The 27,862-nt window shown below is 44.2% G+C and overlaps 1 protein-coding gene across 1 annotated transcript; it reads left to right on the plus strand.

The window, feature by feature from the left end:
• Positions 1 to 276: 276 nt before the first annotated feature.
• Positions 277 to 27,862, plus strand: fbxl19 (F-box and leucine rich repeat protein 19; the record flags this gene model as incomplete). The annotated part of the gene is made up of 11 exons (XM_080777028.1): positions 277 to 940; positions 4,117 to 4,317; positions 13,832 to 13,975; positions 15,955 to 16,041; positions 19,417 to 19,602; positions 19,939 to 19,971; positions 20,436 to 21,874; positions 22,358 to 22,521; positions 23,201 to 23,362; positions 25,061 to 25,282; positions 27,552 to 27,862. Exons 2-11 carry the CDS (start codon positions 4,132 to 4,134, stop codon positions 27,860 to 27,862), a joined length of 2,934 nt encoding a protein of 977 aa, XP_080633154.1. The 5' UTR covers positions 277 to 940; positions 4,117 to 4,131.

A 27,862-nucleotide genomic window follows, 5' to 3' on the forward strand; every position in this document is an offset into this window, starting at 1 on the left:
CACTGCACAGTGCACAACATTGCGTGCACTACAACTCCCAGAAATCGCGCTGGCTGTGTGACGCTCAGTCATGACGACCCAGGAAGAGGAGGGGCGTGCACTTTTTCACTCCCCATATTTTATTTACTATTATTTATTTATTTCCGAGGGCAAAAATGGAGAACGATAGTCACCTATGTGATGTAACGTGAACACGGAGGATTTGTGTCGTATTGATGTCGCTGCCAGCTGACACACACACACACACACACACACAACAAAATACGCGACACGAGCAACCCACCACCACCAGCAGCACAATAGAAAACGAGAACAATAGACACAACTCAGCGCGTTTTTGTGTTTCATTTTGAGGCACCTTTTTTTATTTATTTACTGGAATTCACAAGAATGCTCTCTGGCGGCGGGCGCATATTACAATCCACTGGCGCACGTTTTGTGTCATGATTTTAAGTACAATGCGTGCGTGTTTTTAAAGAGGGAGGAACACGTTGTGAGAGACGTATGTGAGTCAGAGAGAGAGAGGGTAACGAAGAGGAAAGGGGGGTCAAGAGATACACACACACACACACACACACCACCCCCTTCCAGTTTATTACCATCGATCCAGATTGGTACAATCATCTTCCTCCTCTCCAAACACACATCTAGGTTACATACAGTGAATTAGCCTGAAGGGGTGTGTGAGTGTGTGCTAGCCTAGGCTGCTGCTGGTGTAATAACATGGGAGACAACATGTGAATGTGTGTGTGAACTGTGAACGCACAGACACACACACAGTAGCAGTTTGAAGCAAGCAAGCAGCCGAAATAAGGAAGCGGACAAGCAGTGAGTAGAGCAGCTAACTGGGGCTAAAAACCCGAGCTAACGTCGGCTAACTGGTGGTGGCTAATATCATTTCTAATGAGCGACCAAGGAGTATGCGACTTGACACGAAGAGGTGAGTGTTTTGGAATTTTATTTATTTTTTATTTTAACGCCCCCCCCCCAACCCCACACACCCACACAAACATATACAAACAGAGGCACACATACAAATAAACCCACCATCCTTCATCATCGCAGTGTGTTCTATTAGTAAGATTTGTTCCAGTCAGTCTGTCTGATTTGTAATGATGCTGCTGAGCTATAATGAAAGAGGAAGCAGCATATTGCAGAGAGGTTGAACAGTTGGAACACAGTTGACTGTCTGTTATCTAGTAGTAGTGTACTAATCATTGCTGTTTTATTACGAGAATGTAACGTTTGTATCTGTATGTCTGTGCAAAATAAATTGCGTATTTTTGTTGCACGCCGTTCTGTTTGTAACTAAGTAACACACAGCCAGGTTAACTGTCTCTACACAGGGCAGTGTATGGGGAGCTGCTGCTAGCTGGCATTGGCTACTAGCCGAACAGGCTAATTTTATACTTAGTCGCGCGACCCTGTCCTAGTCGCCCGACACGAATTACGTATTTATTTATTTTTTCAACTGATGTGGGGGGGAAATTACGTCATTTTTTGTGTGTCGATGCTCTGGCGACGACGGAGCATGTTAATGTTCTGTGGTGGAGCGGCTCTGTCTCTCTGGGTGCCAGATGCGCATCCTCCTCTTCTTCATCATCATCCTTTAGGTGGTTCTGCTGCTAACTTGTGTGTCTTCTTCTTAGCTAACACAGCTGAGCAAGATGATGTGATGTTGGTCTGTACTGTAGGCCGTGTGTGGACTGGAGCCATGTTCACAGACACACACATTGTCAATCAATTAATTTACATTGTATAACACTGTGAAGGTATGATGAGTAATTATCTCACACACACACACACACACACACACACACACACACACACACACACACACACACAAGCCTGTGCTGTGTAACGCTAGCTCATTACCATATAGCTTGCTAATCAAGCCAGTGGTTGTGTGTGTGTTGCTGCGGATTCTGTGGGAGCCATCTGTAACTGACTGTTATATTGGCTCACACACTCGTTATAGTTGTGGATATTCATAGGAATGCTTTATTACTGCTGTGTGGCTGACTGGACATTGTGACTCCTGTAGCTGCTTCTCTAGGTACTCGAATACATTTGGTGAAGTAAAGCTCAATGTGGTGGTCAACACACCCACCACAACCTTGTCAGTCCTTGTCATTAGTTAATTTGTGGAAAGATGCCCTCTTGGGAGATGCCAGTGCAGGCTCCAATGGAAATGGCTGTGGCGGCGGTTTCATTAGGTGATGCTTTTTTATGTGGAGGAACTTTTCATCCCTGTGTTTCTGCAGTGTCACCCTCTCTCTCTCCCTTGCTCTCCACCCCTCTCTCCTGCTCTCTCTGTGTCCCTGTCAAAATTAGGAGACCTGAGCGAAACACACACACACACACACACACACACACACACACACACACACAATTGGAAAGATAAGAGATGTAGGCTATTCTCTCATCCTCTCTTAATTATATCCTCTATCTCCAGTGTGAAGGGGCTGTGCCGCATCCTGCTGGGTACTTCTCAAGTTTTCATTTCACTGTGGAAAGGGTGATTCTTAACCACCTGCTCTTCAGAAACTGCTCTCTAATCAGGCCTTGTGTGTCCTCAGAAGACATTATGTTTTTTTTTATTCTGCTGAAGATCTGAGATAGACTGTAGTGTATAAAAGCACATCTAAAGAAGACATCCAAATAATGTTTTTCCAAGTTATATCCAGTGATTGTATAGATACAAATCTATTTCAAATTAATCTCAAGTGCACTTTTCTTTTTATCTAAACACAAAATGCTTGAGTCCACCTCCATAACAGAAGTGAGAAGTACTTGCTTTATCTACAGTACGTTTAATGACAGAGACAGTGCACAAAGCACCTCCTTCTCCGAAACAGGTGGGCAGGCAGTCTTTCCTCTAAATTAGTTTCTTTAAGCTATAGGCCTCAGACAGACTTAACAGGAAAATAGGTCCCAGAGTGGTCGGATCACTCAACAAAATTAATTACTCAATTTTTCCAGCCAACTACATGAAACAAATATAATGACATAGCAGTAGAGTAAATGGGCTCGCCAGCCAGAACAAGAATATACCTCCATATAGCTGGAGGGATGTTGCTCTGCTGGTCCTAGGACAGGTCACAGTTCATTTATTGTGGCTGCCAGGCATACAAAAAGTGAAAGAATCCCATTACAATTCATTCATGTTTGCCTCTGCAGCACATATAACAACACTTAATCGATTTAGAGATGATTCACACAGCCTGTACAAAAAAGAGCTGACAAGCAAATCTGTGAAGCGCAATACGATTTGTTGCTGCGCCTATGCCACTAAGACTAATTCATGTACCTTTTATTGTACTCAGAGTAAAGAGACTGAACAGGGAACAGAGAGTCTTAACTGCTATAAAGTTGTGGCTTGCTGGCGTGGGTCCAATTTTTAGAATTTTAACGTAATAATCTAAGCATCAAAGTACATGTATTCTACTGAAGTGGAACCAGATTGGGAATTATTTTCTTGCCTACAGGGCACATGATATGGTAAATCCTAGCATTCACATGCCAACCGCCCCAATTAGATTTTCTTTTTTTTCCCTTCTTTTTGTTCTCGGAAAAGACCCTGCCACTAGAGAAGTTGTTTAACTGTCAAAATGGATAGTTGTCGAGTAGGTAAACACAATCCCATATTTATCAGTGTTAGGCAGGCTGGTGGCTTAATTGTCAGCCCTGGGTGGTGGACTAGTTTTTGAGCCAGACCCTGAATCAAAATTGTACTTCTTCCAGCTTTATAGAAAGTCCTTGATCCAGCTAAGGGTCTTAACAGAACCCTGGCTGTGTGCTGCTATGTACAGCATCCGTAACTCTGTTTATATCTATCCTTCTGTCTGTTCTGTTTTTGTCGTTTCTTGCTCTCTCTTCCCCCATCTGTCCTTTTACATGGACTTGCTTGTTTGTCATGGTGGCTGTCCCTAGTGCACACAGGCATGGAATGAGCCCATAGATGGTAGAGATGGAGACCATAGAGTAGACAGGGCTGTGTTTTTATTATTGTTATTGTGTGTAATTTACTATGTACATGTATATGGTGGGTTTGCTGTTACGCTGTCTGTTTTAACTTATTTCGTTGTGTGTTATTGCTCTCTCTCTCTCGCCTAGCTGACTTGTTAGGGGATGTCGGGCAGTAAGGCGCTGGGCGGGGGGGCAGGCGGTGGCGCGAGGCGCAGGAGGACCCGGTGTCGTCGCTGTCAGGCCTGCATGCGGACCGAGTGCGGGGAGTGCCACTTCTGCAAGGACATGAAGAAGTTCGGAGGGCCCGGCCGGATGAAGCAGTCCTGCCTCCTCAGACAATGCACAGCGGTGAGTGGGACGACACAACTCTCACACAGACACAGCAGACATATAACAGTACAGCAGGTGTAGCACAAGGATTCGATTATGGCCGTAGCAGTGCCATGGGTTTGGGCTTCTATCAATTCTATCAATGCCTTTTTCGATTAATCTAATCGAGAAGAATAGAGAAAAAAAAAACCCAACAAATAGATGCTAACACAATTCAACACAAACAATTGTTTTGATTAATCTTTTAAGTCCTTTTCTTTTTTACTTTTTACTTTGTATGCAAAAATAGCACATAGCCACATAACATAATGCATCACATCGCGGACGTGTTGGAGAAAATTCAAAATTATTTTCAAGACACGTGTGTGATTTGCTACTCCCTGGGGGCAAGCAGAAAATGCATGTTTTCGTGGCCCATGTAAGAGGATTGGGTGTCCATCAAAGGGCATGTACCTGCATAGGTACACATATACAGTCAGAACATTCATAAGCAAAGCACACATGCATACATAATACATATAAAATTGGTGCACACAGCCACACACGGGTAAACGGGTGAGGCATGACATTAGTACCGTGAGGAGTGGTTGAGAATTATGAGAAAGGCACAAACACTGGTTCACACAGATGGAGGCACAAAGATATTGCAGCCTGCTAATGTGCAGCCCTTCAAGTATGTATATATACAGAAGGAAAGTCAAACTGCAATTGAGGTGAACACAAGCCTTGTACTGAATACATATTATGTTACTCTTTCTTCTTGAGAGTCTTATATCATGTATTATAAGCTTTAGGTAGTAGGTCACATAGTACAAAAGGTCTCTGGCAAGGATGCAATTTCTTTCCTTTCGATTAAAGGTTTAAGAAGCTATTTAAGAGCAGACACTGAATTAACAAGCCTGAACTTCTCATTTGGGTCGTCCCAGAGTGGAGGACCCCTGACATTAAAGGCATGCTCAGTCGCTCACCTTTGTCTTCAGTTTCGACACAAGAGCAACTAGCATGTTGCCATCTGAGGACCTCAGGCTGCGCACAGATTCTCATAATGATTTAATAACTTAATCAAATAGGATTAACACATTAGGAGCCTTGTCATCAAGTGCCTTTTCACATTTTAATAAAAATCTGAAAAACCGAACCTAAAACGGAACAGACCAGTTAAGCGTAATATTATGTTCTCTTCGACCTGGTTTTAGTTAAGTCTGCAGTGTTAAGTACAATTTGGCGATTGGTGTCTTTTTTTTGTCAGGTGAAACCTGCCTAAGCCAATGGGAATGTATTATGATTGCCTGCCTCCTGAGCTATGCCACACGCACCGCGAAAGGGCTGATTTCCGCACCGCAGCGAGCAAGCTGTACGACCACAGCCTCGACGCGACAACAGCTGTCATAATGTAATGAGTGGACAGCAGGAAAGCCACAACAAAACAGTCATTGAACCACACACAGAACGTTGGAAACGAACGCGAACAACGGCCACGAGGTTGCGCCAGAGAAACATACATACATACATACTAAAATCATAATAATAATAATATATATAGGGGGGAAACAAAGACAAAAAGTGGGACAGCGCCTGTTTACCGCCATTACTATGTAATGAGAGTAGGCATAAGAGGACAATAATCTAGCATGTTCTTATCACTACAAACCCATTAATCACCAAAAGACAGACTACTTGAGTACATTCATACACATAATTACATACACATGAGAGATGTGCAACAGTACCACAATAAGGACTGAGTTTTAACAAAGTGTCTGTTATTATGACTTGGTCCTTATTTGAAAGAACAGAGAGCATATGACATTATTATGTGCTGTTCTGTTACTCATTTTAAAAGAGGCTTTGATTCATGTGAAGGATAAAGTTTGGAGAGAGACCCCCATCAGTGATCAGAAAAAGGCCCATGGTTTTTTCACCATGACAACGCTCCTTCACACACTGCTGTCTCCATTCAAGAATTCTTGGCTGCGAAAAACATTCTCGTGATGCCACAACCTCCATGTTCACCTGCCCTCTTTTCTTTTTCTGGTCTCCAAAAAAAAAGAAAAGAAATGAAGCCGAATGTAAAGAGGTTTAATGCTATTCCAGCCATCCGTACTAACGCAAAGGTAGAATTCTGGCATTACTTCAGAATGGGAACGTGGTAGGAATGTTGAGACATTTGCATAGCATCTGGAAGAGATTACTGTGAAAAGAACAGCTCGTTATGAAGTTGTATGTACAGTACACCATTATTTGAAATGGAGGCTACGTCTTCAAGTTGATGATCAGCCGTCCGTACTTTGCCAAAGGGGTCAGTGCTAGTGGACTTCACTGTAGATATGATTATGATATATTATGATAGTCATCGGAAACGGAATGCAATGTCAAAATAAGACAATCTTTTGAAATCTTTGTGTCGAAGGTGCAATCTGCAACTTATTTTAACTAGAAGCTCGACCGGTTGAGCGGTCTAGCGCCACGCCAAAAAAATTAATTAAAGGGTGTAACAGAAACCTGTGGCCTGTAGAATGATGTTACCATAGGTATGCGTTGCTGTTTGATGACGTTGTGTAAAGTGGGCCTAATGGTCAAAAGAGGTACGTAGCTGAAATGTGCCTGAATAATGCGTTTTATATTAACTGTACAATATGTGAAGACATTGAGGGCAGGATAATAAGCCTAGATCATTTGTGTGTGCTGAAGTCTGTGGCAACTTTGGAAGCTGGTGGTGCTGGTCAGCCCGTGACGAGCTGAGGCACACAGCGTCGTTGCCTCTCTGATTCTGGTAGTGGGATGATTACATTTTCATTTTGACACATTTGTCGGTATCTATCTATCTGTATGACAGAGTATGTTGATACAATATACTACCAGTAAGACGCCTGAGGGCGAGACCTCACAAGGTCTCTCGGGTACGATACCTGGTATGTCGGATACGATACCTGACGAAGACCCAGTTGGGTCGAAACATTGTCATCCTTAAACTTTGATTGCCACCCCTAATAGCAGCTGATTGTGCCTTTTGCCAGCTCTAGACACCAATAGAAAAATGTGTGATATGGAAAAAAGAATATATTCTTTATTACGTCAATAACATCAACGATAGTGCTGGATTTTGTGATTAATTACGTCGATAAGGACAACAGGAGTCTATGGGTTAACTAAATAAAATTGCATGGGGAGCTACTAAACAGTGTGCGGAGTACATCTCCTTTTCGGGTCAGAACAACATGGAATGAATGCTGCACTGGCCATATAAGGTGCAGGTCTTGAGTGTACTGGGTTTGATGAGGTCAGATCAACATAATATGGAATGTCAGAACAGGTGAGCTCCATACAGTATATGGAGATCTAAGGCTGGTAGCGGGGGCAGTATCTTGATTGTACAGGGTTTGATGAGGGCCCAGGTAGGTCCGGGCCTTCATTTTCGGGCTTGTTGAGAACTCTAGTTTTCGCCAGCTGTCGGCTGCACTAATAACTTTGGGGCAGGCCCGTCTAGAGTTTGAAATTTGAATCGACAGGTATAAGTCAAAAGGGAGACATCGAAGAGGAATGATGGATGAGGAAGGATCAACATATGCAATGTCAGAACAGGTTCTGCCATATATCCATATATGGGGACCTAAGGGTTTCAGAGGTTTGAGGTCGGATGTAGAGTTGCTGGCCAATATTGATGACATCAGGGATCTCCATATGCGCTTAACTTTCATTTACTATGACATCAGGGTCTCCACATCTCCATCCCTGAGGATGTCGCATGATGTCATGAGACCTGGGCACCATATACACACATCGTATGCACAATGCTTTAGTTAACTGCGACCTTTGGTCGCAATTACATTTGCAGTGGTTGGAGTAGGTGGTCTCCCTACTTTTCCATAGAAATGTACAATAAGCAGACGGGCCATGGGATATATTTGGTCTCCGACATCAGCGACCTGCCTGGGGTTGAAAGGATATTAAACTTGTTAAACATTGCAGCTTTACATGGTCTAGTATCTAAATTATGTCATATTTGAAAAGTCAGTACATTGCCCAGAAGAACTGCATTTGTTAGACATGTTCCCAGTCCACTACAAGGAAGTACTGAATGGAGAAGTACTGTATGAAACAAGATATCCGTCTAAGTTGGAACGTTTGAGGTTTTCTCTGTGTGTTTGCATTGCATTTCCTCTTCTCTGAAATTTGAATCCACGTTATTCAAAGTTGTCTGGTTAAACCTCCATGCAATTGAGACATTTTAAATAATGTTCAAGAAGGAGTATTGTGACATTCTTCAGATGTGAGCTTAGGGGTGATCCTGTGTGATCCCGTGCCCTACCAGATTTGACTGCTGAATGTGTATGAAATAATATCTTGTGCATACACAGTATTTTGGCTTCAGTTACATCAATATGTGAAAGTGTAATGATTCTTGATTTTTTTTCTTCTTTTTTAATAACCCAATCAGATGAAGTGCTCTTTGGCTGTTTACCATTGAGGCCACTCACACCACAGTTCTACTAATGCCATTTTGGAATGGAACAACAGAGTACAAGTCGGATGGATAGATAATAGTGCTGGGCAATGGGCATTGGCAACGATCTCCCAATTCCATCACAATTTACTAGGCCTGCAACAGTTAATCAAACTAATCAATGTAATCGATTATATAAAATTATTGGTTAATAATCTATCCCTGTTTTGGGCATGTCATTCATTCATTATTTGCGAGAGCTTTCCAAATAGTTTAATACAAATAATGAAAAGATTTACATTTGCACTGGTCATTTCAGTGCTCCTATTTCTCTCCCTTTGCTGCAGCGCAAAGAAAGTTATGATTTCTTGTGTTTGAATATATTTTTACCCAGTGCTAATAGGTGGGATGTTTTGATCGGATTGATAGATAGAAAAATAGATATACAGAGATGCCATTAATGACATTTGTTGTCTCAATTTAAGATTGGTACAATGTGCAGCCCCAATTTCACATAATCTTTTAGGTCTTTTCAAATGCATCGTAAGTGTAAATGTGCAGATTGCAATGTTCAGTCAATATAAATTAGTAAAGCAATAGTGCACACTCCATAGACTGACATATATCTTTTTCACACACACACACACACACACACACACACACACACACACACACACACACACACACACACACACACACACACACACACACACACACACACACACACACACACACACACACACACACACACACACACACACACACATCATTACCCACACAGCCTGCATGCTGGTGTTTAAGCTACTCAGTGAAAAGGAAAGATTAGCGAGCCATTTGCCCAACAGAATGGGAGCACTGTGCATGAGACACACACACACACACACACACACACACACACACACACACACACACACACACACACACACACACTTATAGACAGAGAGAGCATGTCTTGTTGAAAATCTGAAGGTGTGATTGTGTCGATGCTTCAAATAGCATCAACAGAGAGCTGAGCCCGGCAGGCAATGATGCTGGGTTTCCGTGGTAACGGGAGATGGTTGCTTTGTGTGTGTGTGTGTGTGTGTGTGTGTGTGCGCGCGCTTTGATCCATCACCGCGGTTATACACACACACACACACACACACACACACACACACACACACTCTCTCTCCCTCTGTTAGTGAAACAGTCGTTCTGCTATTACTGGCATCTTCTTTCACCTCCTAATCATAAATGTTCAAGAGGATGAGTATGAGGAGGTGGGGGCATGTTTCTCTCATGTTTCCAAAAGGGAGCAGGGGAGGGGGTATACTCTCTCCTTGATCCCATGAGAAGGAGGTGGATAAAGGGGGTCGGATTCTCTGCAGGCAGGGGAGGAGGTGCTGAGTGGAGAGTCTGACAAACCGGGAGGAGAGAGTAGACAGGAGGCAGAGATGGAGGCATAGTAGGAGATAGAGGAGGATTAGGAGGTTCTGGAAGGAGGTTGAGGTTGAGGCAGAGGAAGGTGGCTGCAAGGAGCAGTGTGGAGGAGAGATGGAGGATTTGGGAGTTTAGGTGGAGGTGGTGGTGTATGGTGTGTATAGTTTGTTTGTGTTGCAATTGAGATTGAGATATGGATGGAGCTCAAGGTAAACATGACAATATATCGTTGCTGTCGGACATCTTCTTATGATTTTTCCCCAAATTTGTGTCCTATTTTAGTATTTTATACTTCTTGTGTTGCGCAAAAGTCGCGACAATAGCGCATCTACCTGTACAAGCTGGCAGTGCGTTGCAGTGAGACACTTTGTGAGCTTGTAGATCAGCTCGCTCTTTCAGGGATGATGGGTTGAAATTGGTTATGTCTGTCTTTGGGTTTTATAAATATTTAACCACTGAAAAGTATTGATAAGAGCTTGTGACTAAATAATGACTGCGTTGGTTCCATTGGAACATGGGTTCTTTTCTTTCCCTCCCCCTTTCCTAAAAAGTTACTGTTTTGGACATGCAAGGTTTTCCACCCGACAGCGAGGACATGTTGAACATCTGGTCAAATAGTATCCCCACTATCCTTTCTGTTCAGATGCAGCACAACACAAACTATGACTATTTGACAAGATGATGGAGGGAATGCATTGTCTCTCTCCATTTCTCATACTGGTCCTTTATCGACAGCAAGCTCCTTACCTCCAGCGATTTGTAAAATTGTCAGAAGAAATGCCGTCACAGCCCTCAATGTTTCCCTTCAGTTTCTCTTGTAGAACATTAGGATGAAAGGCAAAGCATGGCTATAGAAGTAATTTAAAGAACAAACAGGAAGACACTGTATATTATCCATTGACACAAATGAAGGCCTGAAGGACTGAATTATAGTATTTGTTGTATAATCTTTACTCGGAGGTGGAAAGTTTTTTTTTTTTTAAATACTGTACTTAAGTACAGTTTTGAGTAATCTTTACTTGAGTATTTCCAATACTACACTTTCAATTCCGGACTTTTACTTGTAACAGAGTATTTCTGCATTGCTGCAGTATTTATACTTTTACTTAAGTAAAACATTTGAGTACTCTTTCCACCACCTCATTCTGTGTCCATGACTGTGTCCATGACCTCTGCATGAGGACTATCCACAGCAGATCCCAGTGGCAGTGGCCCTTTTTACATTAACGCTCCAGGGATACGTTTTCACAGAGTTTGTCGCCATTGGTTTTGGGGCTGCAGCTATTATCTTCTCATTAGCGATTATTCTATCGCAAAGATGTTGTCTGCCATGGTATTTGTGTCTAAAGTGGCCACCGATACCGCAAACTACACAGTGCTGCTTTAACTAATGGAGTACAAGATTGTCAGCGCTGGAAACTGTGTTGTGTTGTGTGCACACTGTATATGCATACATGCATATACATGCATATACAGTGGTACTGTACTGTACTGTAATGTGGTGCAGATTGGTCCTAGTCAGTAGTCATCAGTCCTTCCGTTTCCCGCTGAACGAACAAGAGCTCTCATGTTGTCTTCTCTGACCAGCCGAGTCACACACCAGACCTAACACACACACACACACACACACACACACACACACACACACACACACACACACACACTGCTCAATGCATTCTCCACGGATTAGATTACACACCAAAGGTCAGAAAGGTCGCAGCCAGGTTTGAACCCTAGACGCAGCAGAGAAAGGCAATTGAATTTCTTTGGAAGGGCACTTCCTGTCATACCATGATGATGACACCATTACTCAGTCTAAGTCTGTGAATATTGATATTGATACCCTGGCACAGAGAGGGTTTTATTTTTGAATTAGGGAGGTTTTGATAACTGCTTTTCTTTTTTTTAATCTACGTGAGAATTGAAAGGTTATGCCGTGATGGATTTAACCTAGTTCTAAGAAGAAATGTGTCCTGTCCTGTATTCAAGGGCAGAATTAAATCATGCCTAGGGCTGGGCGCAAGTCATCTCAATGTGATGCCTTGTGAGCTTGTAGATCTTTTATTTCCGCTTGTAGATCTGCTATTTTCTTCTGTGTCTTTTTGTACGCAACCATTGTACAGGGAAGAATCAAAGTGGTTAATCAGACTAATTGATTTAGACATTTATTAAAAAACAACTGTTGGAATGTTTTTCGTGTCGATTTGAAAAATAGCACAACCTAAATGACTAACTTAAATGAGAAAGGTAAATTTGTTCTAAATATGGGTTTCTCATATATATGTTTAGTTAATTGCCCAGTTCTAATGTGAGTTAAACTGTGCCCTCCACCAACAACTACTGTGAATCAAGGTTGCCATTGAGCCCCAGTGGAGCTACATAAGGTCCATTGTTAAAGACTTTTTCTACTGGGCAGTAACTAAACAACTCTACTCATTAATCCATAACTCAAGAGCTTTTATGGGGTTTGTTGTCCACCTGTGAGTGTGAAAGGAAAAGAGATTCAGTGATTCACTGTAGCTTTATACGTACAGATTCAGAATGGTTGGTGAGTCACACAGGACAAAGAAACATGATAAGTTGATAACCACTCATACTGATTAAGACGTTGACCTTGACTGTGAGTGACCATGTAAGGTGGATAGGGTATTCCACCAGTGTATACGTTTGCAACGTCCAAATCAGTGAAAAAAGTAGCCAGTTGGTTATAGTTGTGGGCGTGGTACTGTATAGACTAGGTCTTTGTGTATCACACCTGCATTCTATAAATGTGTAGCCATTCATGACACACTTTGGGCTGATCATAAGCACCTTATGAAAGGCCACTCTTACTTTAAATACAATGCAATACAACTAGAGTTCATGTGATTATATTATATTAATCAGTTTCAGCTTTACCCATCTGATGGCTGCAGATGGTCATTATGAATGCTGGAGGAGGGGGGCTGTTACCTGTTAACTTGACTTAAATACCTTTTATATTTAATATTGTGAGCTTGTAGATCTATTCAAGCTGTTACTTTGGGCTTGTTTATCTGGAAAGACAGACCGATTAATCAGACCGATAATTGAACCGATGCCGATTAATCTAAAAACAACTAGAATCACGATAACGTTGTGTTTGCCAATTAATCTCCCATCACTAGTTACAAGTAAAAGTCCAGAATTCTAAATTTACTGAGTAAAAGTACAAAAGTATTGGTATCAAACTGTACGTTTTCAAAAGTAGAAGTAAAATTATTGGAAATTGAAAATACTCAAGTAAAGTATAATAAAGTAAAAATAGTAAAATACCTCAAATGTACTAAAGTACTGTGCTTAAGTAAATGTACTTAGTTACTTTACACCACTGCCTAGCCTACCACTGTGCTCCGCACACCGAGCAGCACCACAGAGAATCAAATCCACAGCCCTCCCAGTTTTAGTGCCTTGCTCCAAACCCTGTGTTAATGTAACTTAAGTGTAAAAATAAACCCGATGGAACCCACCAGGGATTTTCTTTTTACTGTGTGTGCAATTTATCACTGTGTCCTGATTTATATCACGTGATCAAAGGAAGCATCCATTTAAATAACGCACCTCTGGAGAACTGTGATGCTCAATGATTCTCTGTCTCTCTCTCTCTCTCTCTCTCTCTCTCTCTGTGTGTGTCTCTCTCTCCCCCTCCAGCCGGTGCTGCCCCACACAGCAGTGTGTTTTGTGTGCGGTGAAGCAGGGAAGGAGGACACGGTGGACTCTGAGGAGGAGAAGTTCAGCCTCTCCCTCATGGAGTGTACCATCTGCAACGAAATCATACACCCCAGCTGCCTCAAGGTGTGTCTGTGTGTGTGTGTGTGTGTTTCATGTTGTGTATAACCTCTGCAACACAAGTACACTATACAGCAGTGGTTCCCACCCAGACCTTTTAATGTCAAGGACCCCCAAATTGACACTCATTAGCCTGCAGACCCCCATTTGAAAATATATGCCATGGAACTCCAGAGAGATTTTTACGACTCTATTCTTAACCTCTTTAAATTCAAGGACCCCCAGTTTGACATGCATTAGTCTACAGACCCCCATTTAATGGCATTTCTATCTCTGGGACCCCCAATTTATATTGTAAAATCAATGTTAATTTAACTCTGAGAGTGTACAAAATGGAACCAAATGGACGCGTTTCCATTTGTACATTCTCAGAGTTACAGGCCCATAATGGTCCCATTTAGTTCCAAACTATAATTTAGCTAGGGACCCCCTGGAACTGGTGTGTGTGTGTGTGTGTGTGTGTGTGTGTGTGTGTGTGTGTGTGTGTGTGTGTGTGTGTGTGTGTGTGTGTGTGTGTGTGTGTGTGTGTGTGTGTGTGTGTGTGTGTGTGTGTGTGTGTGTGTGTGTGTGTAATTGTACAAGTGAGTAAATATATTCTGTATTAAGCTGTCAACACTGTGTGTGCGTGTGTACACGCTTGTGTACGGTGCACAGACAATTCCTCTGTGTTCATTGACCCAAATGTATCCTCACAGTTCTAGTTTTACACTCATGAGTTAAATTAACACTTACGTGGGTGTGTGTGTGTGTGCGCTCGCACACAAACTCATGTTTCTTCTCTCTGGAAGGGGGTGTGGCATACATTTGTTGGGGTGTGTGTGTGTGTGTGTGTCTGCTCTCCATTGGAAGTTTGTGCATGTCTGTCTCTTATGTCACACACGCAGCAAGATTGTCCAGCCCAGCTGTCTCATGGTGCAGCTGGTGTGTGTGTGTGTGTGTGTGTCTCTCCATATGTGCACAGTCTTCATCTCTGAGTGACTTACACTCCATGCTCCTGACATGCGCTTGTGTTAGGCAAGGGATTCCCAGAGCCATAGAGTAAGAGAACTCCCTTCACCAATGGTGGCTCTCCATAGACTTCTATTGAGAATGGGGACAACAAATCGGGACAAGTCCTGGGCTGGAAGTAGGCAGAAATGCATTGGACACAGGCAACAGCCCAGCTGTAATGATCTTAAATCCCTTTATTTTAGATTGTTTTGTAGTAATCGTACAACATAAACATTACAGAGACTTTAGTTGTTACTGTACAATACTTTAAAACATTTGACGTGTTGCACACATGCCTAAAATTGCTCCATGTAATGCTCCATACCATGTATTTTAAACTCCAGCTTGTCCCCCTTTCAGGCGGCATGAACAGCGCTCGAGCGCTTGGTTTCTGCCCCCTCAATATCGTAACTCTTCTATTAGATGGCTTTGGGGATTCCTACATGCCAACGCCCCCCAAATAGCCATTAGCCTCTGACTCTGGGCTCCCTATTGACTTTAAAAAAATACATTTTCACCATTTAAAAATGTTGTTTTATTTTAATTGTGAAAATAATGTGAATGTGAATGTGTTTTGACAATAATGATGACATGCACAGATTCTGATTTCAGTTTTCTTCATTTTGTTTCATTTAGTCTTTTTTTGTCTTGTTGCTCCTTTTTCTTTTTGAATGGCCAATTTACTCATTATGTTCCATCCCTGCACTGCATGGATGTATTATCTACCATGATGCCCCATTTGCACTGGGTGTCAGTCAGCAGAATTGTATTATTCTATACTAGTTCCAGTACTTCAATATTCCATTTAGAATCTAATTCTAAAGCATACAATGTATATGTGTTTTTGAATGGTCCACTCAGTGAATGTAAAGATAAATTATAATTGCGTGATGTGCATGTACAAAATATACTGTGTGTGCAAGGCAGCAGGCCTGTACTGTACGTACTGTATGTATGTATGCCATGCGTGTTAACATGCCGTGTCATCTCTGCAGATGGCTAAAGCCGAAGGCATCATCAACGATGAGATCCCAAACTGCTGGGAATGCCCCAAGTGCCACAAGGAGGGCAAGACCAGTAAGGTGAGACAGACACTGGTGGACTGCATGGGGCTGTTAGCTGTCGGAACAGCTGAACAGCAAGACAAAGTATAGAGTCACAAGTCGCTCTCTAAACATGCCAAGGACCCCTACATTGATATATTGTCTTCATCAGTGACTCTGATGAAGACCGCATAGGTTGAAACGTTAGTCGTTTTCTATACTAGCACCTAATAAAAAGGCATAACATGTCTGTGCTGCTTCAGTGTCCTCTCCTCCTCCTGCAACATGTGTCCTTGTTCCTGTGATGCACCGGACCAGGCTTGAGGCGTGTTGGTAGACTCCCTTTGAATGATATATATTTATATTTGTATTTTTGAGGGGCGCTAGCCCCTCCTATACACAGGTTTAATGTGTATAATGTGTAATGTCTTTAGTTCAAAGTTTGTTTTGTAAACGCATTGACAATGAAGGGAAAATTTACGTCATGTGTCGTTTACGTCATGTTGTCTCTTTATTGTTAATGGCGTTTAATGTTTGTGTTGGCACTGTTTTGTTTTACATCACCATTACATCACCTAATGAACATGAGTTAGACTTAGCGCCCCTCACTTCACACGGGTGTGATTCTTCAAATACTTTTAAAAGAAATGTAAGATGTACAAGATTGCAGTGCTGCACTGAGAGCTTGTACATCTGCTATTTTTACCGTAACAAATTTAGCTGGGACCCTCTGGAACCCCTCCAAGGACCTGTGGGGCTCCCCTAGTCTCGCATGGCCAGACCATGAGTAAAATATAAAGCTGAACTGAAGCATCCTCCACTTCCGTTTCGTCTTTATAGTCACGCAAATCTATCCTAATATAAATAGAAATCATCTAAACATATATAGCTTGCTGCCTAACGGAAATGGAAATAAAAGAATAAGCTCTAAAGATATTTTAAAATATATCTTTGTGAACGGAAATGACAAACGGATTACTCTGATTTCGGGAGGTGTAGTTCCAGACTCTTATCAGAGATTGTGGAATACTGGCTTTGTGAGACCAGGGGTCCCCAGACGATGGATTCGACATTGAGAACCACTGAGCTAGAGACTGAGGACAATCTCCCAGTTTTTGCTTCTAAAACTGCGTGGAAACAATTAGAGAGTGTAATGGGGGGGAAAAGAAGGAAAAACCCTGCATTGCAGAACCAATCCAACGTCGGTGGGGTGCTGACATAATTGGTTATCAGCAGCTGTCCTGGTGGAAATCTAGGAATGTCTGGCTTCACGAGACTAGACAAAGTATAAATGATGCTTTAGGGTGAGTAGGGGTCTGATGCACATTTGGGGGAGTGTTTGAGGGCCATTTGGTTGAGAGAGTACTGCATTAGTTTGGGAGCATGTTGAGCAGTTACTAAGAAGCTGAGGAGGAGGCCTGGGGAATCTTCAGGATGATAAAAGGCTTTCTGCTGTCAGGGCTTGGGGGAGAGAATGAGGATTCAAAGACAAAGGTTTGCACCAGTGGGTAGAGTATAGTAGATTGCTTCTAGAAGAGACAGAAGTGGCCCCAAAGAAGAAAGCAGGCTTCAGTTATTTTAAATTTATTGCATATTTGTAGATGAAAACCACTTTGCCCGGTGCCACATTGATCTGACTGGACCATTTTTGTGTCAAACACAATTCTATTTTATACTAGCAGTTGTACTCATGAGCCTAGTTCAAATAGTCCGAGTCAGAGAGAACAGGCTGGGAGCGAAGGAGGTGGTAAAAGGAGAGACTGGGATGTTGGGGCTGAGTGAAGATGTAGGCTATAGGGAGAAGTGAGTTGAACCACAGATAAGAGACGGGTCAAAGCAAAACTTTTCAACCAATGTTCTGATAATTAATAATACATTGAACTAGAGTGGTAGATATAGAGTTTATAGAGTGGTAGTACTTTCTAAGCACTCAAAGACCCTTTACAAAACAAAAATCACACCCGTGTGAAGTGAGGGGCACTCTTATCATCGTACATCATCATGACGTAACATTTGCTCAGACACATACAGTATGACGTAAATTCTCCATTCATTGTCGATGGGAATTAAGGGCTCCATTTTTGTTTCCTCTTTCTAAAGCCACTATTTAGGGTTTTGTGAGTGGGGAAAGGGTGTTCCCCCACTAAAGTTGGTATTTTGGTTACCTGTCTAAATCCCTTAAACACCTCCGTTAACCGTTATATTATGCATAGGTGTGGTTTGGACATTGCAATAATTAAACCAAATGTAACCAATCACCAGTCCATGTGCCATTGCCTTTAATAGATCCCTTATCCGTTGCCCGTGCTATATTGCTTCATAGCCGCTGCCCTGAAGTCTCACTGCTGCTACAATTATATAAACACCATGGACACAAGGATGTGGCAGGCACTCGACTTCTGCTGATTATAGGAAAATTACAAAGAGATAAGAGAATAAGGAGAGATGAGGCAGCCTACTCTGTGCCTGCAGACATATCAATTGAGGCGCGTGTGGCGTGCCGTGTGCCGCTCTACCAAACTAATTTAGCACGGCTTACGGGTGCTTTTAAGCTCCACTATCCACTTCCTAAATGTATGTGACTAAAATAGCAATTTAGGGGAAAGCGTGCCAACACGCCCATGACTACACCTCTAGGCGCAAATACCGGTGTCGGCAAAAGAGATAGCAGGTGACGCGGGACTAAAATACCATTAAGGGACAGAGAAAGCTCCTATATTCGTAATATTCGGGCAGCGGCTGAATTCCGGGCCGCACTGCAGGTAAAGTCTGAGACAAAAATGGAGCCCTCAATCTTTTTTATGATTCAAATCTTTATTGCTTTTTCAATTAGTTTCACAAACAATTAAGACAACAAACGAAACAAAACTAGACAAGAAAATAATAAATACATTACACAACAAAATCTTTACAGAAAAGATAAAACAATACAGACAATACAATAAAACAAGTAAGACGCGCAAACGCGGGAAGCGAACGCAGCTCGTACATATTTGGGTTTTGGACGTATAGCTGCTTTGGGGACTCCTTATATGGTTATGGCTGAGTCATGGTGACGTAACAGCGGGACAGACACTTTCATCAATCACAAACGAATCACTCGGCTCCATATATGGGCACAAAAGCGGGACAGACAGACACACAGACAGACAGACAGACATGATCTGCTAGGTCTCATAGTAAGTGCTCACTGCGTTCGCAATAATAATAAAACAAATTAATAATAATAAATTATTCACGGAAAACAAGAGAAAAAGAGACGCTGCTTTGATTTGGTTGTGAGTTCCATAGAGAGGAGGTGACAACTGAAAACCTTGTCAAGTAGCAGATTGTTTCACTTGGACAGACTAGTTACAGTAAGTAGTGTTTCTGTCTGGCCTTCATGCATCCGTCTGCCTGTATGTCTGTGGACAGGACCAAGCGGACGGTTCAGGGAAGCGGCGTTTGGACAACGGGGAAGTTGGTCGCTGGAAGCTAACGGATGACCCCCCTCCAAAGAAGAAAACCCCCACCTCTCTGGAGGACGGAGGTAGGACAGACGGAGGACACAAGAGGAAGAAGGACAAGGAACTGCCTCTGGACAGCGGACCCAAGAAGAAGGTAGAGACGGAGATATCTGAACTTTCTTTACTGGATACATTTTATGCACAAAAACATCCAAATTAAATTTGTCATGGAAGTGTTCATCTCGGCATAAGGAGGGTTTACCACAGTGAACACCACAGTCATTGGAAGTTTCTCCAGTTCTAACTGCTTCTCTCTCTCCTCTCCTCCTTTCCCTCCTCCCCTGCCATGTCCTAATTCCATCTTTTCTTCCCATCCCTAATTTCCTCTGTTCTTTCGTTCTTTCATTTCCTGCCTTACTTCCTCCTTTCATCCCTCACTGTCTCCTTCCTTCTCCTGTCCCCCCTCTTTCCCTCTCACTCTCCTTCCTAGATGAAGGGTGCCCATGAAAAACGTCTCAAAAAGGTAGGTCCCCTTCAGCTATGCTAGAGTTAAAGATTAGACTATTGTTTTTTTATCTTCTGTGTGCAGAATTGGTGCGTGATGGCAGTTGCTTTTCACAGGTGGTTTCATGATGTTATGCATGTACCATATTACCTGTTATTGACCTGTCCATAGACTTAGATTAGATTAGATGTCTTTATCCACAAGGGGAAATCGTTTTGCTCTGGCCAAAGCATACATTAAAGACAAGACAATACAATTCATAAATACAGGGGAGAGAATTTAGCAGCGTAGCTAGCTATGAAACAGATATACCAGTGGTTCTCAAAATATGGGGGTTCTTGAAATGAAAAGGTTTGAGAAGCACTGATATTTGCAAAACCTGTTCTAAAACACATGCTGTAAATGAACTAGCACACTGCAGAATTAACTGATCTCTCTCTCTCTCTCTCTCTCTCTCTCTCTCTCTCTCTCTCTCTCTCCAGAAGCCCAAGTCAGAGCCGTCAGAGTCCAACGGTCCCAGCAGCTCTTCGGGGGGTGGGGGAGGAGGGGGAGCAGGAGTAGGTGGGCAGGGCTCTTCGTCCTCCTCCCAGGCGGCGGGGGGCGGAGCCGTGGGCGGGGCCAGTGCGGACCAGCGCTCCCACCACAGGGAGAAACTGGAGCGCTTCAAGAGGATGTGTCAGCTGCTGGAGCGACGGCCGTCCTCCTCGTCGTCCTCCTCCTCCAGCTCCGAGTCCGACTCAGAGTCCGAGTCGGACGACTCGTCGCGGGAGCCGGGGGGAGGGACTGGCGGGGCGGGAGGAGGAGGGTCCTCACCTTCGTCCTCTCCCTCCCACCCGCCTCTCCCTCCCGCCCCTCTGGTTTACGGGAACAGCAGCAGAGGGGAGAGGGAGCGCCGGGAAAGGGAGCGAGAGAGGGAGCGTGAGAGGGACAGGGAGCGGAGGCTGGCCGAGCTGGGCTTCAGTGCCAGCGAGGAGTCTGAGGGAGAGACGGCCGGCGTGAAGGTGGAGGACGAGGAGGAGAGGGATGAGGAGCAGCAGGCCGGAGGGCTGACGGGGGACAAAGGCCGCAGGAGAGGAGGGGATGGGAGTCTGCAGCCTCAGAGGGGAGGGGGAGGTGTGGGAGGGGGGAGGAATGGAGGAGAGGAGGAGGAGGAGACCTCCGTCACTACAACCACCACGAACAGAACCAGGAAGAACTCCTCCTCCCTGGGTCCGCCCTCCTCCCCTCTCTCCTCCAATCAGACGCCTCCGTCCTCGGGAGGAGGACACTCGGACGGCTTTGCGGGGAAACAGCAGCAACAGCGCAACGGGCAGGAGGCGCGCAACGGACGCACGCGGGGGGGAGGAGGGGGGCGGGAGCGGGGAGGTGGGGTGGAGGGCGGCGAGAAGGAGAACGCCAGCGCGCCACTGCCCAATCACAGACACGGGGGTGGGGGAGGAGGAGGAGGCGGGGCGAAGGGCGGCGGCGGGAGTCGTGGCAACAAGATCCGTAGCAACAACAACAATAACAACAGCAAGAGCCAGACATCGGTGGGGTCTTCGTCACGGACCAACAACTCGTCCTCCATCCCCACGTCGAACGGGGGAGGGGGAGGAGGAGCAGGCGGCGGCGTGGGCGGAACTGGGGGAGGGTTGATGATGTCGACCATGGCGGCTTCCCCCCGCTCGCAGCCGTCGCGCCTCGCCCCGCGCTCCCACATGATGAAACGCAGCCCCCCTGCCGTGCCCTCGCCGCCGCGGCCCGTCCAGATGGAGAGGCACCTGGTGAGACCTCCGCCCGCCTGCCCCGAGCCCAGCTGCCTGCCCCTGGACTCTGGCTCCTCCCACATCATGGCCCGCGACGTGTGGCTGAGGGTGTTCCAGCACCTCAGCCACAGGGAGTTGTGCGTCTGCATGAGGGTCTGTCGCACCTGGAGCCGCTGGTCAGTGTCGTTAGGGCTGAAACGAGTTTAAGGTCAATTCATGCTTTGAGCGGCAAGTCGCGGCACGTGTCGCACACGCGTTCTGAGTCTTGCACAATCGTAACTGTCTGCGACTCGCTGACAGCCTTGCCAGAAAATGTAAACGAGGAAGTGAATGTGGTCTCGTGCATCTCTGTGGCTTATTTCATCTAACCAACCGACAACCGCACACAAAGCCACACATTATTCAACATTTTATGAAGCGTTTGCAACCATCCTTTTTTTTTTTTTTTTTTTCCAGGTACGCAACACCATCTGCTGAGATCCTCCGCCACACATTGTTTTAACGACACTTTTGTTGCGCTCACTCTGTCAGTCGGCAATTGTCACGCAAAGCACAAATTGACCTTAAATCAAATAAATTTAAGCGATTATAAAAGATGATTGAGTCATTGGAAGGAGAGGAGGACGAGCAAAAGCAGTGATTTGTCCTTCTCTCTCCAGGTGTTGTGATAAGAGGTTGTGGACGCAGATCGACCTGAGCAGGCAGCGCTCCATCACCCCCCCCATGCTCAGTGGTATAATCCGTCGCCAGCCGGTCTCATTAAACCTGGGATACACCAATATCTCTAAGAAACAACTCATGTGGCTCATCAACCGTCTGCAAGGTAACACAACCTCAATTACTGTCCATCTCCCACTCTGCCTGTCTCCTCTCTATCTCTCCCTCTACATGCCTGCCTGCCTCTCTCTCTGCCTAGTCTCTCTCGTTCTGCCCATCTCACTCTGCCTGTCAGTGGGTCTTTTCCTCACACTGTCCTCCTGACGTCAGTTCCTCTGCCTGTTGTGAGTTCTACAGTGTGGATTTTATGACGTCACACAGAATGAACCGGAGTCCCTCTTTCACCCAGGAGACTTCAGATTAGACTTCAGGGTGTCTTGTTACTGTAGTCTCTTGACTTTGTGGGACCCCACAAACGTGGCCCTGTTTCAGAGCTTTAGACATTTTGAAAATCCTGTCACTCTATTATTTTTCATACGCATGTGAGCAAAGGGGTGGAGTGGCATGTCGGTGGCTTTGAAGTGTGAAACATTGTGTTACTTTGAAAGGGCAGCAACCACTAGGAAAGGAGCACCATTGCTTTTGCTTGTTGTCTTTCAGTGAGCAATAAAAGAAAGACCAGCACTCCTGCTGGCACTGGCCACAATCCTGCAAGTACTACATGGGAAATGTACGCGTAAGAAGTCTCGGCTTGCTTTGGCTACGATGGCGTATGAAGTCTGTGTGACCGTCTGTGCCCTTATATCTCCCATATGTTGACCCCCCCCCCCCTCTCTCTCACTCAGGTCTATTAGAGTTAAATGTGTCAGGTTGTCCGTGGTCGTCGGTGTCTGCTCTGTGTCAGGCTGTCTGTCCCTGTCTCAGACTGCTGGACCTCAGCAGGGTAGAGGAGCTCAAAGACTCACACCTCCGAGAGCTGCTCGCACCCCCGCCTGACACCAGGACAGGTACTGTACTGAAATTAGAAATATTATATTATGTAATGTATCAGCAGAAGCTATCAATGATTAGGACTGTCATCGTACTCGTATGGTTAACCACATTCTGGGGCAAACATTCAGCCAAAAGAGCAGCCCACAACATGTCGTAAAACTCGCAACGTGTGCTATTTTTGGCAAAGACATTTAATGTATAGCAAAAAATGACATGAGTCCTATGTGAAGCCCTGAGGTACACTGGTCAACAAATTATATATAATAGGGGTTAAGAAGGACCTGTAATGCTATAATCTATTTATTGTACTATATATACACTGCACTACACTAGTATTATGTAATAGTGCATGTAACAATGCACTGGGAGCAAGTCAATTATGAGAAAGTAATCGCATGAGAGAGGGCTGCCATCCCTGAAGTGCCATTATCTTTTCATTACTGACTTGCACTCAGTACATTATCATGCTTATACCATGGATAATTTGCATACATCTCCATAATTGCCAAAAACATTACATGTTACATTTGAAAAGTCCTCCATGGTTCTCAATCATTAAGTCAATGTAATTACAGTAGTATGTTTTTGTCACCAGGTGTCGCTAATTACGATCTGGACTGCTTCCATTAATTAAACAAATATGCCTGGCCTCGATTATGACCCTGATCTTTGCCCTTTTTGACTCAAAATGTATGTCTTGGTGGCAGCATGCTGATGATTCCCATTTCATGAAAATCTGCCCATTAATTCTCAAATGGTGACCATGACTGTGATATTGGCCATTGACCTTTTCGTGCAAGGCAAGTTTAATTGTATAGCACATTTCATTAACACAAATCAATGTGCTTTACATAAAACATTCAAGAAAATAAATGCAATTTAACAGGACACCAAATGTGACTTGTGGTTGTGAGTAGCCTTCTGACTAATCCCTCAAAACTTCCAGAAAATCTGGCTGTCTGTTCTCAAGATATCTTCCTAACTACTCAGTCGGTGCAGGAGGTTGGATTTTTTCAGTCGGGCCGAGGATACCAGGTGGCCGGACCCGTTTGCTTCGTTCGTGTCGCCCCGTTCGCGCCGTGCCCGTTCGCGCAACTTCTCATCTTTGGATTGACTTTGAATGTAATCGTGCCGCTCTAGCTATCCAGGTCTGAACGCAGCTTTACAGGGCTTGTTCTGGGGCTGTGAGACATTGTTTTTGTTTAGTGAAGAAGCTGTTCCTGTGACACCTACCATAGACAAAAGCCTGACTGTTTCTTAAGGCAGTTCCAGTCCCAAGCCTCGCACAGCATGCATCCCCAGCCCCTCCTGTTGGCAGGATGACCAGCACTCTTCTTGGTCCTCAAAGCTTCTTGCATATTGTTTCGAATATATAAATCACCAATGAAAAACAAAAAAAGAAACGAGCTGCTTCGCCACCCTGTAAAACGCTGATCTAAAAATCTGTTTTTATTGGATTTGTGTTGGACTATCTCACAAAGCTACTAATATTCACTTGACACTGGCATGAGTAAGACTACATTTTTAATGCTACTACATACACTGCTACTACACTGAAAGTGCTTTCTAAACCCCAGCAATAACGATAAATAAGATGAACAACATCTGAAATAGTGACCTTTTCTGTTTTCTTTGTTCGGCTAACTCTTACTCCAAAAGGTCTTGAACACATCCCTCAAATGATTCTCTTCCCCCACTGTCTGACAATACAGCACATGGAGAAACCAAGGGAGGGCGGTTCCAGAATGTGACAGAGCTGCGATTGGCCGGCCTGGATCTGACGGACGCGTCGTCGCGCCTGTTGGTGCGCTACGTTCCCCACCTGGCCAAGCTGGACCTGAGTCAGTGTGGCAGCATCACAGACCAGACGGTTCACACCCTGAGCTCCCCTATATCGCCTCTGAGAGAGAGCCTCACGCATATCAACCTAGCAGGTACACACACTACACAACAAGAGATTACATTGCCTGCGTTTTGCGTCCCAAAACGCAGTTTATAGTTATGGGACGCAATACACCAACAACCTCTGTGTCCACGGGATGCACTACTGTACTCGGCATGTACAGTAATAATAATCCATGTGAAAAAATATATTAGTAAAACAATAATCCATGGACCCGCATCCGACCTCATCCTACGTTATAAACAATAGAACCACTACTTTGTAATAATAACAACACTGACGGGCGGTGCCATCTTGCTCAGAGACGAGCGGTGAGCGGAGCGCAGACTGGAGACCAGAGCCGTTTAGAGAGAGTGACGACAACATACCTTTCAGTGACTCATGCAGCTCCACGAATAAACAGTAAACGGAGTTGTCGCAACTCTCTCATCTAAACGGCACTGCCTCCGACAGAAAGACGGGAACATTTTTGAGCAAGACAAGCAGAGTAGACCTAATTGAATGGGAAAACACACATCGTGTAACAAACGCCGACACTGTTGTATGTTGGACCGCTGCCACCACACACAGAAAATATTAGCAACCCTATTAAGATTTTCTAAACCTAAACCCAAGTCATCTTCTAATGATGATGAGTGCACAGCCTACCTCCTTCATGACTGCTTCTACTTAATCTCCAGGTTAGTTTTGTAGCATTCGTTTACATTTTTTATGTGTTGTGTAATGTGTAATGAAAACAACATAAAGATTTATTAACGGTTCAAACTGGCAGAATTATTATAGATTTCATATAGCCAAAACAATATGAAATATGTAGAGCATTGTTTTTATTCCAATTTATTTTTCTAGCTTTAGTTATAATTATAATTTCTTCTCCGTGTTCTACATGAATATAACCACATTATAACCATATAAAATGAAATGAGAGTTAAATGCTGCAATTTGTAAATATAGACACCCACTCCCACAAATGAATCCTCCTATAATTCAGGTAAACTTCATGGCAGGTCTCTGTATGTTAAGAGAGCCTAATGGTGCGTTCACACACTAGCAGCTACAAAGCGAAAGGCTACAAGCCGTTTTCAACCGAAGCCTGCGGCAACATGAAATCATTCTGATGCCCGACGCTATAGTAGCTTTTCACACCTGCTACAAAAAGCTACACATGGGTTAAGCTGGCTTCAACGTTTTTATTATTAATCCAATTCCGTTCTTTTTAACCCAATACTTTTCCCCCTTTATATTTTTCTCACTCGTCAGATGCACTCTTGATGATGGCAATGTGTGAGTGATGCAGCACTTAAAGGTGACTCGGCAGCAGTGCAGCTGGCAATGCTTGGTCGTTTTGTTGCTGCTAATGTGAACGCAGCATAAGGCCTGGCTCATGTTTCCCAACACACCCGTGTTTGTGGGCCCGTGACCTCATCCTCATCCGTGCCGTGCCTGCCTTGGCTTGATCAACGAGGTCGTGACTCGTGTACATGGATCATAAAAACAAAACTAGGCAACCTGACGCACGGTGATGTCAACAACATGCTCTTAGTGATGGGCGATTAATCGGCAAACACATCGATGTCGGCCGATTCTAGTTGTTTTTTGATTAATTACTTAATCGGTCCGATTGTCTTTACAGATAAACAAGCCCAAAGTAACAGCATGAACAGATCTACAAGCTCACAAAATTAAATATAAGGTATTGAAGTTAAATCTGACTTGCCTAAGCCTGCAGTGCAGAATCTGCAGATGCCCTGTTACGTGTATTTTTCAGAATGGATTATTATTATTTTTTTAATACAGAATGAGATCATATCGACATTAATATTGTATGCATAAAAGATGCCTAACATGTCTTGTATGTTAAATTATGGGCAGCACAACACCTCTGGTAACGTGTTGATTTGGTCCATTTTGTTCATCTGAAACACATTTAAATGGATTTCACCATTACTTTTGCATAGCATTAATAGTTAGCTTTTCTTTGGAGGGGTGGTTTTCTATTTCCACCACCACATCACACCTGCATAATTATCCCAGATAGACATGTGGATGTAAGGGTTTATGAAAGTGTTTACAACCATGTGCTTCGACCATGAACCAGGCAGGCTTCACACGCGACAGGCACTAGACACATGCACATACAGTTATAGATGCTATATATAGAGTGTATTCGCATGGCAGAGATGTATGGGCTGTTAAGGCCAGAAAGTCGTTCCCGTACAACTTCCAGGCATGATGATCTGCAGGTGATGGAGCAGTCTGTATGGTTTTGCCACTGAGTGTGTACGTGTGCGTGTCCCCAGGTTGTGTTAAAGTGACGGAGCAGTGTGTACCGTTGTTGCGTCGCTGCTCCTCTCTGCAAACGGTGGACCTTCGCTCCTGTTCCCTCCTCTCCTCCGAGAGTGGACAGCTCCTCTCGTTCCCCCCGAACCCTGCCTCCTCCTCATCATCGTCGTCGTCCTCCTACTCCTCCTCCTCTGCCACGGCCTCCTCAGCCACGACCTCCTCCTCTTCGTCTGCTACCACGACAGTCGCTCCCTCCTCTTCCTCCTCATCTTCCTCCTCCTCCTCCTCCTGTCCCCCAGAAGACAGAACACTGCTGAAGAACAGCTAA

The sequence above is a fragment of the Protomyctophum bolini genome (genome assembly GCF_963924005.1).
Source record: "Protomyctophum bolini genome assembly, chromosome: 11".
Taxonomy (NCBI): Eukaryota; Metazoa; Chordata; class Actinopteri; order Myctophiformes; family Myctophidae; genus Protomyctophum; species Protomyctophum bolini.